Source organism: Phyllostomus hastatus, unplaced genomic scaffold (genome assembly GCF_019186645.2).
Source record: "Phyllostomus hastatus isolate PE091 unplaced genomic scaffold, TTU_PhHast_1.1 phas_contig_57, whole genome shotgun sequence".
In the NCBI taxonomy this organism is placed as follows: Eukaryota; Metazoa; Chordata; class Mammalia; order Chiroptera; family Phyllostomidae; genus Phyllostomus; species Phyllostomus hastatus.
The window spans coordinates 3,766,574-3,779,951 of NW_025333912.1; the positions used below are offsets into that span (position 1 = coordinate 3,766,574).

Consider the following 13,378-nt stretch of genomic DNA (forward strand, 5'->3'; position numbering starts at 1 on the left):
CCAGGCTAGAATTTTCCTAAAATTCTGCGGCCTCCACCCAAGTGTAAAAGATTTCTTCTCTAAACATATGGTCAAATACCTTCTCTAAATACACAGGCTTCCCCCCGCCCCCGCTGCCGCTTCATGGGATATTTTTGGAGCCACACTGACTGAAAGTGAAAATCTGGCGGGTGACCAGTAGTTCACAGGCCGCAGACTTCAGAAGGGAGCCATGGCACCCTGCCCCCTCGGCTCGCTACCCTGGTCTCCTTAGAATTTTCATAGCATGTTCCGGTTTCCCTCGCAGGCTGTGGATGCCCTCTACAGTTCCTTTAGAGACACAGGATCTCTGTGCCCTCTGTCGTTCCTCACTAATCCAGTACCGCTGCCATCGCTGTGTGCTCCTTGCAAGACCCCCACCAGGGCATGCTCACCGCTGTTTGCCCGTCGTGAGCCCAGGAGGACTAATCTCATTTGGCCTTTATCCCTGTTCCTGTCCTCAGCCCCCAAAGCCCAGGTCAGCCCTTATCCTCCACACTCTAATCCCTGAAGCCCATTCGCACGCCCCCTGGAACTCCAGTAAACAAACCTCCAGCAAAATCAGGCCTCCACTCAGCCTCTTCTCTGCCTGAGCTCTTTAGAGAACGTAAATTCTTGCTCTAACTAAAACCCAGGTCTCTCTGAGTTCATGGCTTCCCCTGCACCTTTCAAAGGAAAACTGGGTTGTCTCCCACTCCTAGTGGTGTGCTGGTCTGGCAGCTCTGGGGCAGGGGAGCCCTGAAGTGTAGCTTCTGCCAACTTCTCTAGCGACAGTACTGTTACGTGGCTGGTTTTAAGCTGCAGCGCTGACTTCTCTGACCTCAGACGTGAGAAGTGCACAGGGCGAGCTCTGGTAGCTGGCTCCAGTGCACCGCTGCTCATGGGCTGGGCGTGTGGGGTCCCTGTCCTTGCTCCTCATGGCCATCCCCAGACCATGCTCCCTCTTCCCTAGAATCCCCAGCTCCTGACTGTTACTCCCCCGACTTTCCTGGTAACCATTCCCAGATTACTGCTGCTCACTCTCATGCTCTCAACACTGTTGTCATAATTCCTGATGGTTTTATTACACCCTGGCCTCTCTGTTCCTTGATCTCCTTTTTCCCAAAGCCCTTCCCACCTTCTACCTCAGCCTCCCACTGTCATACCCTAGAACCTTCCAGAACCAATAGTTCCTCCATAATTTCAATTCCCAGCATCCCTTTCTTTCACCAACACCTCCTACCTTCCCAACCCCGATAATCTGTTGACCCCATGGGACCTATAATCCATTGACCTTTCTAGGACCTTTCCACTGACCCTTACCTCCTCACCTCCCTCCTCAACAGCTTACACATCATATTCCTTCATTTCAGTCACTCACTTGGCTCTTTCTTGACTTACTGTTAAATCCAGCTCTGTCTTACCTCGACCTGTCCCCAAGGAAACTGACCAGAATTACTTCACATTTATGGCCTTTACCCTTCAGGGACCCCTGACTGTTGATCACACTGTATTTACCTAATCCCTTTGTTCTCCACCTCTCATAGAAGCTTTCCAAGCTGTCTCCCCTCTCCTTCCCCATACCTCCTGACCCACCCTGACTCTCAGCTTATGGCCTTGCCTCTTTGGTCACTGAGACAACAGAGCGGTTGGAAGAGAACTTCCACAAGTTCCGCCATATCCCGCCAACGCTGCTGCACTCTCCGGACTCCCCACTGTCACCCTCACTGTGGGTGAACTGTTTGAGGCCCCACGTAAGCCAGCCCCTCTTTTTCTGCCCCTCTTCATCCTCTTCTCTGTCTCCCGTCATAAAAAAATTTCCTTCTCACTGGATCATTCCCACTAGTATTGTTTACCCCATCTAAAAAAATTCTCATACCACTCCACTTTCCCCTCTGGCTATTTATTCTGCTTTGCTTTATACCAAAAAATGTCTCAAAGATTTTTCCGTGTGCATTGTCATCAATTTCTTCAAATCTCACTCCCCTAGGATGGTGGCCCCACCCCTCCACTAAAATCACTTCCATCAGGATCACCAATGATCTCTGTATTGTTAAATTCAACGGTCAGCTCTCAGTACCCTCAACAGCAATTGATGTAGTTGATCAGAATACCATACTGTGTTGATTCTCATGCCAACTCACTGGTCATTTATTCTCAATGTCCTTTGCTAGCTCCTTATTTACTTCCTGACCTCTTAACATGGGCTGAGGCTTCAACCTTTTAAAATCTTTTTTTCTGCTTTTACTTGCTCCCTTGGATCTCAATAGCACAGAAGTGAGGGTAGTGGGTTGAAATCAGCAAATGAGGTTTCAACAACTCAGACTTGAAAGATTTACAGAGGGAGTCAGAGCTACCATTTTCAGTTTAATTTAGTTTCCTACATGTTTTCTCTCTTTTCTAGCTGGTATTATTATTATGATCATTTGGTATTTAAGATGCTTACAGCATATGGATAAGTTGACACTTGGACTTATAAACCAATGTGTGAGTTTGTTCATCTGCTTGTCTCTCTTTATCTTATCTTACTGCAATAGCAGGAGCCTGAGACAATGCTCTATTTCCTTATGCCTCAGTCCTGAAGCCAGGAGTTGTAACTTTTCTTACCTCTTCAGAAGGTGGTTAGAAGGGATTAGGCCGGCACAGGAACCGAGGTCTGAGATTTTCCGGGCCTGCCACCAGAGGGCATCATTCTGGTCCACAATCTGGAGGATGTCCCCCTTCTGGAAAGGCAACCCTGCATCCATGCACGGGATGGTGGGGTCCTCTTGGGGCCAGTACTCAGTCATGGCACGAACATACACCTGACAGTGGGTGCATAACGGCGCTATCAGAAGAACCCATGCACACATGGGCCTTCGAGACGAAATGATTTCTCCCTCCTTTCCTCCTACTGTTCTTGTCTTTCCTCTCCATCCTCACAAAAAAGAACTTGCCTCTTGAGCTGAGTCTAAGAGCTATGAAAAAATGACTTTGGGAATATAATCTCTTAGTGCTGAGAGTTTTTGCTCAAATGTTCACCATTCTTGATGTGACTTCCTAACTTCTTGGTACATCATGTCCTTGTATTGTATTAATTTACTCATTTGCCTCTCATGTGATCAGTACTGAAAACTACACAACACAGTGTTGAACATTTAGTCAACACATTATAGAGAATAGTAGTGCAATACTTTATATACTGTGTGAGAGTATGAAGGCTCAATAAATTCTTACCATCTTCTGGCTATTAACAGGAGGGTCAGAAACTGGAACCACCTTGAACATGATTGTGCCACGGGACATGGCCTAGAAAATGTCAGAGGGGGAAGAATGACAAATCTCAGAGTTCAGCAGTTACTGGGATTCAGCACATGGCGTTTCAACTCAAATGCTCAAGTCTAATGGTGATTTCCTCCACGGGGACTTTGACAAGAGTTCAACAGCTAAATGGAAACCCGGAGATGGAAATTAGGAAGAAGGTGAGCTCTGCTTCTGCCCTGCTTTATAGTCACCGGTGGGGTTCCAGAGTGCCTGGTCTGCTAAGACCCACACCAAGGCCTGGCAGGCACCCTCTGTCTCACTGCCGCCAGTTCCACCCCACTCTGCGAGGTCTTCCCACAGGAGAGGAGATGCGCTCTTGGTCTACCACTCCCTCTTCATACCTCAGTCAGTAATCATTTCCTGATTCTGCACCAGGAAGCCCAGTCTAATGGGGAGCATGAGGGGCCCCCAAGTCTTCTGGGGGTGGGGGCTGACAAGTTCCAAGCTAATGGGGGGCCCTAAACATTTGGGGGAGACAGAGAACCTGTCAGCCCAGGAGGGAAGGTAAGAATCACTCTGTCAGCCACACTGAGACAAGCTTTGGAGATCCGGAAATGAACAAAACCCCTTTCTCACTCTTCTTCAGAATTTCACAGCCCCATTGTCCTGGCAACTCCACAGCTGGCACCAGGACCGAGGAGGAGGCCTGTGGGTCTGTGACTGACACGCTGAGCTCCCTTCGTAGTATCTTGTACACCATGCAGTCTCACAGCAGTGGTTGTAATATTTAGGTACTCGATATACTCCTTGTAATACCATACCTCTTCTCAGTCCCAAACATACAAAACTTTAAAAAGTTCCCAAAGAGCCCAGCATGAGAACCACTAGTGTACTTGATACACAGTGATCAACCTCGGGCCCTGCACTTGGGGTGTGCATGGTGGAGGGGGGTGGGTGGGGGTATACTGCTGTGTTATTGCCAGCTGGACTGTGACTCAGGCAATTGTTTGAAGGATGGGAATAGGGACCTAAAAAGAAAAAAAGGTAACAATCATGTTAGAAATTTCCAGTTCAAACCACCAAGGACAGTGGCAGAGCCAGCAAGGATGTCCCCTCTCCATGCTGCTCTCCGGTGACATCTTTCCTACCCCAAACTGCCTCAAGGAAGGTCTCAAGCGGATTTCAGCTGTACAAAAATGTTGGGGGAGCATGGGGTGGTTTGCTCAGCTTCAGACTTTCTTCCAGAGTCTCACTCTGCCCACTTGGGCTGTTTGCAGTGGAGCAACCCGGGTAGCGAGGGCCCTGGGTGGGGAAGCTGGCGGGCTCTCTGAGACAGAAAGAGCAGTTTGGGCAGAGAAGTAAGTCTCTTGCCAAGGGTTGGTGGAGGGGCGGGGAGCGGGCAGGCAGCGGGGGACGCCCAGAGACAGACAAGTTCTGGGGTCTGGAGAGAGGAAGCTGTCGAGAGTGATCAGGCTCCCCTCACATTACAGTGAAGCCACACGCCATGGGCAGGTTGGGTCCTGTTCACCCTGCCTTTCACGGAGTCATGAAGAAGGCCGAGAGGGGGCTGTTACCAGAATATGGATCACTTGCTCAGGGTCCAGTCCCTCCACCGAAATTCCATTCACTTCCACCAGTTTGTCTCCAGCATACAATAGACCTAGGCAAACAGGAACACAAAACAAGGAAGGACACAAAGATACTGGCAGAAATAGAGGTACCTATCCCAAAACTGGAACAAACTCGCTAACTCAAGCACACTCTAATATTTCAAATATTATTATGAAATACTAATGCTACTGCTAATAAAGCAAAAATGGTTATTCTAATTTACGCCACCATCGAAGTGCATGAGCATTGCATTTTTCCACTTCCTCAACAACCCTGGGGTTAACTGATGGTAAGAGCTTTAGTTTTGCTAACCTACTGTTGTGCAATGGAACTGGAACACTGGTAAGAAGATAACACTAAACATGAAGATGTCAGGGCCATGAGGAAATGATCAATGAAAAGGAAGCGGGGAAACACCTTAAAAGAGACACTGTGGAGAAACATGGGGGCTAAGATGAGGCCTTGAGAAATTCGGAGTAAGACAGTGGAACTGTCAGAGAGAGGAAGCTACACGGGATGCTGCCATGGCACAGATGCCGTGATGATTTCGAGAAAGGTGTGCTCCACAACATCAGATGTGCTAGAAGTACAAATACAACCAAGGCCGAAGGAAGGGCCAATCGCCTTAGTGACTAGGAAATCCTGGGGGCAATGACCCTAAAAATGTTGGGTAAATCCCTGTGCCAGGTTTCTGGGGTCATGGACAGTGAGGACAAGGGCAGCAGGTCATAGAGCAGGTTGCTTCTAGCAGAGCAGTGAAAGGGTCACTGGTAGGAAGGGCCAGCAAAAGGAGTTTCAGGATGGGGAAGAGCTACACCTTTTTGAAAGCAGAGGGACCAAGTAAAGAATGAAAGTTGGAAACATAGAGTGAGGCCAGCCTGGACTTGAACTCTGATTCAAACTGAGCAATTTAGTTATCTAATCAGTTTAAGCCTCAATTTTCTCATCTATAGAGCAGTATGATAATACCTACCTCATTAGGTTGCTACGAGAATGTAAACTGAGAGAACATTAATATGCTGCCTAGAATAGAGGAACTGACTGAAGGAGGCGAAGAGGATTTCTCTGGAATATTTATTCCTTCTTTCTTTAATAACCAAGCAGTGCAGCGGCCCTTATTAAAGCCTCAACCTTGTTGGGAAAGAGGTTCCCAACCTCTTGCAGGGGTTTCCCTGCAATGGAGACTAAACAATGAAGGGGCTTCTACTTTTCTGGTCCCCCTTGCACCCTGCCACCCCAGCTTACCACTCCTTTCGGCCAGCCCGCCGTGGATGATTCTGGCCACCAGGATGTCCCCAGTCATCTCATGGCGCTTGATGGTAGCTCCCTGGGGAGAGGGCACAGTGGAATCCCTCTTTCAGCTAGGTGACCATGTTCCTGGTGGCTTCCCTCAGTGCAGCTCTGGTCTCTCAGATGAGGGTATTTGTGCCAAGCGGGGCCACACCGCGCCCTCAAAAGGGAAAGGCCTTGCAACCTTGGCCCCTGAGTTCTCTATCTAACCACCATGTCCACAGAAAAGAATATTTAGATCTTTCTAAAGATAAATAAACCTCCCACAATTACAACCTAATTGTGAAGGCTATTTTCAGAAAATCAAATGAATGCCTTACTTAGCTTCCTATTAATGGAAGAAAAAAGAACTTAGGCAAATACATTGGAATTGAGTGAAATATATGTACTGGTCAGAAAGCCAAATAATAAAATAAATGTCTTATCTCTCACAGCTCTGTCAAAAAAAAAGAAAAACACTCAACAGAAATCTTTCCTAGTGAAAACATTATATGTAACGTGTTTGGAGCCACAGGCAAAAATCTTTACGTTATACATCAGCTTTTATTATTATGGAGTCCCCCACATTTTCTGAATGCCTTGAACTCTGTGACCTCAGACAAGAATATGGCCCGAGTAACTACTAGAGATAATTAGTTCACAATCGGCCCTGGTATAATCCTCAAGAAAAATATAAAACAATTTCCTTACCAGGGGCTGTTGATTTTTCACCAGACACACAATCCTCATTGCTTCCTCGCTCTCAGGGATGTTATCTGGCAGTGGGGGGAGAAGGGGCTCGAAATCTTTCTGAGCAACAGTGTCATGGGCGCTGAGCAAGGCCTGGGGACAGAGAAGGAGAAGGCGGACAGAGGTCACGCATAGGGCCCATGCAGGGCACATCCACCTAGAAAACAGTGTCTGGATGCGCCGTGAGACACAGCAAAAAGGACAACCAACACGTATGCCAGGTGCAGTTCTGAGCATTTTCTGCTGATTAACTCCATCTTCAGGATAACTCTGTGAAGCAGGGACATTTATTGTCCTCATTTCACAGGTAAACAAGACACAGAGAGGTTGTATGTATTTTGTAAATTTTACCACCATTTTATTAATAAAGAAAATAAAGATCAGAGGGGTTACATGATTAGCCCCAGACCTGAAGCCAGTATGTCCTACTGGATTCAAACCCATGTCCATGCTCTGTGTATCGTTATACCTGACACATTCTTTCATTTCTGTTAAGATGTATTCTTCTAGCCCTTTCTCACTTTCTGGAAACCCATGTCATCTGGTGCTCCTATGATTTTGAACTAAAAGACAACTTTTCTAATATTTTCCCTAATGAAGGGGAGGCAGTAATCAAAATACCTTGCAGGCTTAACCTGCCAGTGACATCCAGAAGCCCATGTAGGGCCAGATGAGAAAAAGCAGTTCCCCGGTTTAAGGTATGACCAGAAAGTTCCTTCTAATGACCCGCTCTGCTAAGTTTTTCACTGCATGGGGTGGGGAAGCTGTCACCCTCGGCCCTGCCTGAGGTTGTCGGGAAGAACTTCACCGGAACTCAGAGAAAATTCTATATCTTGTGCACTAAACTTTTTGATGCAAATTCCACGGCTCCAAATGCAGATATTCTCTTCAAGTTCTAATTTGCTAATAAATCGATCTCAAAATCTGCAAGTATTAAGAGGTAGGCTTCTGTTCAGACATCAAGTGTCTTTTCACTTATTCCCTCTTCCATAGAGAAAATCATTATACCGTGGTTTCCAAATACCTTCACATACTTTATCCAAAACTTAAAATATTCCCAAGATGGGAAGGAAGGATGCTACCTTGATTGCCCCAGAATTTTAGAAGCTTTGCAGAGGGGACATAAGGAAAGTTCTAGATGACTCCTTATAACTATGTCAGGCTTGGCTCACATCTGAGTCTCACCTGTCCTGGTACACAGTGTTGGTAACCCGTGTACGGTTACAGGGCATCTATTCCAAGAGCACTTTCCCATCACGTTTCTTTCTTTCCCCCCACTTTGCCTCCGCACCAGACGGGCATGCCGTGTCTGTGATGGCGAGCACTTGCCTGAAAGTGTGGAGCCTGGAGGATTTCTCTCAGTTCTTGGATCTCAGGGGAGCTAGAGTTTGCATGTAATATCTCCACCACCTGGTTGATGGAAAAAGCATATGCTGTGAGGTTTTATAAAATCTGTATCACCTAGTTAACCGCACCCAGACTGCAGAACAGATATACTCACTAGCATGATATTGACCTAGGAAAAGCTGTTATGTAAGCCTTCTTTTTCATCATTAAAGTCAAGGCCTACCACCCTTTTTCATTTATTAAGCTTTGCTACAGCAGATAGAATTCAAGATTTGGAGTAGATCTAAAGCCCCTGGCCCCAGGCCTGGCACTTCACAGGCTCTAAGCTTCTAAAGAACCAACATCATTTTGTGATACTATATGTTCCAAGGCAATTTCTCTCTAGTGGCTCTAAAACATCTGTTTGCTCATATGAGGACTTTATGGGCAGGTGGAGGTACCTGAGTTCTCCAGGCACAGGCTCAAATACCTGGAGAACTCAGGTAGCTTAGTCCCATGGATGCTCCAGGCTGCTTTTGGAAAATGGGAATAGTAATTTATATTTTAGGGCTTATTATTTGATTAACAATTTTAATATTTGTGCAAGGGAAAAGTGCTTAACGGAATAAATTCTGATCTTTTTACTGTGGTTTATGTGTAGACCTGCTCTCCGACAGGGCATAGACCTTTCCAGACTTTAATCAGCCCCATGAGTCTTTAGCAGTCGAGGGCCCTTGCATACAGCAAATGAAAACAGGCGGTTCACCAAGCTTCGCCTCCATTCACCAGGATTACAATTGGACAATTAAACACAATTTGACTTGCTGATTACTGAAATCGAGGGTAAAGTTTTCTTCTTTTTTCCTTCTATTTCTTTTAATATAGGTTGAGCAATAAATGATAATAAAATAGATTACATTATTCCTTTATTCAACAAATATTTATTGACTGTCTACTATGTGCTAGGCACTGTTTGGAATGATGCAAATAGAGCAGTGAGTTAGGCAGGCAGAAGGCCCCATTCTCATAGAGTGTACCTTCTAGTGAGGAGACATGGACAATGCAAGTCAAAGAAACAGTTCTATTTGATGGTGAGATGGATTAAAAGAAAAATAAAACAAGGAAAGTAGATAGGGAGCGCTACCAGGGGATTGCAATTTTAGATAGGATGACCAGGGAAAACCTCAGTGTGAAGGTGACATTTGAGTGCAGACTGGAGGAGATGAGGAAGGAAATCGTGAATATACAGGCGACAGCATTCTGACCTGGGGAGTAGCAAGTACAAAGGGCCTGAGACAGGAGTATGTCTGGTTCACACAACCACAAAGGGCTAATCTGGCTGGAGCAGAGTGAACAAGGGGGAGAGCAGGGGGCTGAACATCACAGAGGTGATGGGGCTGCATTCGGTTTGACTGTGTAAGGACTTTGACCTTTCCTCTGAGATGGGAAGTCACTGGAAGGGTTTGAGCAGAGAAGCGACCTGATTTGACTTGCCCTTAAAGAGGGTCACTTTGGTGGCTATGCTGGGAATAGACTGCAGGGGCAAGACTAGAAGCAGGGGACCAGGTAGGAGGCTATGTTGCAAATATCTACATAAGATGACAATGGCTTATACCATTAGGTGGTATGTGGAGGTGGTGAGAGCTGGTATTCCTAGAATGGAGAGGACTTTCCATTCGACTGGGTGTGAGGTGCGAGAGAAAGAGAAAGTCAAAGCTGACCTCGAGGACTTTTGGCCTGAGCACGGCAAGAACAAAGATGGATTTACTGAGATATGAAAGGCTGGGAGAGGAGTAGCTGTGGTGGGGGTGGGGACGGTCAGGAGCTCAGCGTGGGACACACTGAGTGTGAGTGTCCACAAACATCTGCGAAGGGCGGGGAGGGGGCAGTTTGATATGAGCCCACAGTTCAGGGAAAGAGCCCAGGCAGAGTTGTAGATTTGGGAATCATTACAATAACACTACCCTGTTTACACAGGGTAAATTGAGTGCAAGGTTTAGGGAAAAAAGAGAATGAACACATGCTAAAAATGTTATTTTTATTTGTTTTAATTTAGGAGATAGCAGGCCAATTTTCTTCCTTCCAGTAAAGCTCAATTAGAAACACTTCGTAGATGCATAATCATAAATCTGACTTTTCCACTGGAGCCTTTAATTCATTTAAATGAGCACTGCGAGTAAAATGGCATCATATTAAAGCTCTACTATTCTGTGAACCAAAAATCAGCTCACCTCATAGCATAACGCCTGCGCATGGGAGCTGGCCGGAGCGAGTTGCTTTTCTTTAAATTCCTGGAGGCAGTCATAAACCTGCAGAAGGTATGTGGATAACACAGCTGTTGACATTTTGGATTTAAGAATCTCCATGGGAAGAAACAGCCTGGGAAACGTGAACAGCATGAGTGTTGGCCTTTGATAAAGTGTCTCTAGTTGTGAAAGAGCAATGAAGTCCAGTTTGGAGGTTCTAAAGCTCCAAAGGCTCAACCAGCGGCTGCCATTGGACAGTGGTCTTCCCTAACTGATTCCATTGAAAGAAATTCAAACTCTTACTCTTGCTAAACAAAGTGAGAGAGGGGTGTCTAGGGCTGAGACCAGTGGGGGCTTGGGGCCAGACACCTGCAAGGACCTGGGCTGGGCAGCTGGGCAGGACATGAGCTATGGGACCAGGGCTCCCCAGAGGTTCTAAACAAAACAAACACACTCTGTGCTTATTTGTACTCTGCTTTTATCTTTGGTTTGTTTCTCTCTCCTCCTTTCATTCTCCAGCAAAAGTTCATTTATAAAAATTCCAACTTTGTCTCTGTTGACCCTTGGGAACTTTCTTTCATTCCAGGATCTAGGGTTGGGCTGAGCACACCCAGGCCTGCCCAGCTCCACAGGGCAGTCCTCAATCTGAGTTTAGAAATATGGTTTCTCTAACAGATGCTGCGAGGGGACCCAGGGCCAGCTTGGCAGGGTCCCCCTCCACCCAGACCTGGAATGATGGCGCTTCCTGGCTCCACCTCGGTGCCAGCGCTCCAGGTTCCCTGGAAGGGACTAAGCGAGAGGATTGGTACAGGGGGTGCAGAGCACAGGCGGCACCTTCAGGGACACTGCAGCTCGCGTTGTAGCTACTCCTGAGAGGGAAGGTGCCTGACAAGAATCAGGTGGGGTTCCCCCAGCTTTATCGAGATATAATCGGTATGTGACATTGTATAAGTTTAAGAAATCAATGTAATTATATATATAAAATTATATATATTTTTGTATATATAAAACATATATATATGTTTTGAGAGATATAGATCTCAACATGGCTACCACATTAAGGTTAGTTAACACCTCTGTCACCGCATGTAAGTACTATTTTGTGTGTGTGGTGAGAACATATAAGATCTACTCTCTTAGTTAGCAACTTTCAAGTACATAGTACGGTTTTGTTAACTATAAGTCATCGTGGCATGTGTTAGATCCCCAAAATCCACTCATCTTAAACTGGAAGTTTGTACCCTTTGACCAAAAAATCTCCTTGTTTCCCCCACATTCCAGCTCCTGGCAGCCACCACTCCACTCTGGTTCTACAAATTGAGCTTTCTTAGATTCCATATCAGTGAGAACACATACTATTCGTGTTTCTCTGTCAGATTTATTTCACTTAGCAAAATGCCTCCCAGAATCATCCATATTGCTGCAAACATGAGGAATTCCTTCTTTTTTATGGCTGAATATCTTCCCTCATATATCCCACTTCTGGATATATACCCCAAGGACATGAAATCACTGTTTCAAAGAGATGGGTGCACCCTGTTCTCATTGCAGTATTGTTCACAAGAGTCAGGACATGGAAACAACCCAAGTGTCCATCGATGGATGAATGAACAGAGATCGGGAGTTCTGCAATGAGTGCGGTGGGGAGTGCTTCTTTGCTTATGCTGACCACATTTCCCATTTAAGGAAACACCCGCACCGCCAAAAATAACTTCTAAAGGATATTTCTTAACATTTGTTCAGAAAATCAAAATTATAGTCAGATAGTAGATGCTAGTGTATGGTATGTGAAGTGTTAACCAATATTTAAAAAAGAAGAAGAAATGTTCAGGATAAAAAAAAAAACTTATGATACCTAAACAGAACTATAAGACCTCATTCCCTGATTTAAAAAAAGAAAACAGAAAGGAATAACATTTTTAGAAGCTTTTTTACTTGTCCTGAGTTGGCCTCAAGGACAAACGATTGCAGGTGGTTACTGGGAACGCTGCCACGGCCATTGTGGTGTCTGCTTTGTGCTCCCGGGGGCCTCGGGGAGACAAGGAAGGAGCTGCCATACTCTTTGCCTTCAAAATTAATTCCTTCGTAAATTAACAGGTGTGATAGCTCTCTCTGAGAACTGACTCCTAAGAACTTCTTTCAAGTTGCAATTTCCTGCCCCCTGACGAAAGCGACACTGTTGGGTGAGCAGTTTCTGCCCCCACAGCAAGCAAAGGCTTGCAAGCTTCAGGGCGCTCACCTTCAGCAGGGCCTGCAGCCACGGGGAGTGGAGGAGGTCGTACAGGAGACACAGTCCGTTCACATCTCGGCTGTAGAACAGATTCAGCTCTTGCAGCACAAGCCTCAGGATTCGGGAGAGACCTAGGAAAGGGAGAGGACAGAGCCACAGTGGCAGGCAGGTGGGGGTGAAAAGAAAGGCAGGTGTAAATGTGAAGGACAGCTCAGCTGGGATGTGCCCCAAGTGCTCATGAAGAGTGGACGTGACCTTGGATTTAAGGCCAGAAGTTCTACCTTCAAGCCCTATTCTGTCACTTGCTTGCTTGTGAACTTCAGAAAGTCACCCAATTGTCTGAAACCCAGTTTCCTTGTGGCAAAACAAGAATGTGCTAGCTTTCCCATAGGGGTGCCGCTAACGTTAGATGAAATGGTTGATCATAGTACACAGATGTGAGATATTATGAGAGCAATATCGCTTCCTCCTCCCCAATCTTACTAGCCTTTGGCTTATTCCAAAATTACCTAGTTGTTTTCTGGACTCTCCTTCTCTAATTCATAGAGTCATTTGTGTTTAATCTTTCTGAAAATTCTTATTGAAAGTGTTATTGAAAAGCTCTAACTCCCAATAAGTTTTTGTGTGAGTCTATGAGGTCTTTTTTCTTCTTAATCCCTTCACCTTTTCCACCCAGTCCCCCCTCCTCCCTCCCCTCTGACAGCCG

The 13,378-nt window shown here is 46.0% G+C and overlaps 1 protein-coding gene across 1 annotated transcript in view; it reads right to left on the bottom strand.

The window, feature by feature from the left end:
• The window catches only part of MPP4 (MAGUK p55 scaffold protein 4), a 42,727-nt gene that overhangs the window by 24,527 nt on the left and 4,822 nt on the right, over positions 1–13,378 (bottom strand). Inside the window, exons 3-10 of the mRNA XM_045847562.1 lie at positions 12,682–12,803; positions 10,428–10,505; positions 8,200–8,280; positions 6,832–6,963; positions 6,097–6,178; positions 4,815–4,900; positions 3,214–3,285; positions 2,605–2,801 (exon numbers count right to left, since the gene is read on the bottom strand). Of these exons, the coding sequence (XP_045703518.1) occupies positions 2,605–2,801; positions 3,214–3,285; positions 4,815–4,900; positions 6,097–6,178; positions 6,832–6,963; positions 8,200–8,280; positions 10,428–10,505; positions 12,682–12,803 (850 nt within the window). The remainder of the gene's footprint in view (positions 1–2,604; positions 2,802–3,213; positions 3,286–4,814; positions 4,901–6,096; positions 6,179–6,831; positions 6,964–8,199; positions 8,281–10,427; positions 10,506–12,681; positions 12,804–13,378) is intronic.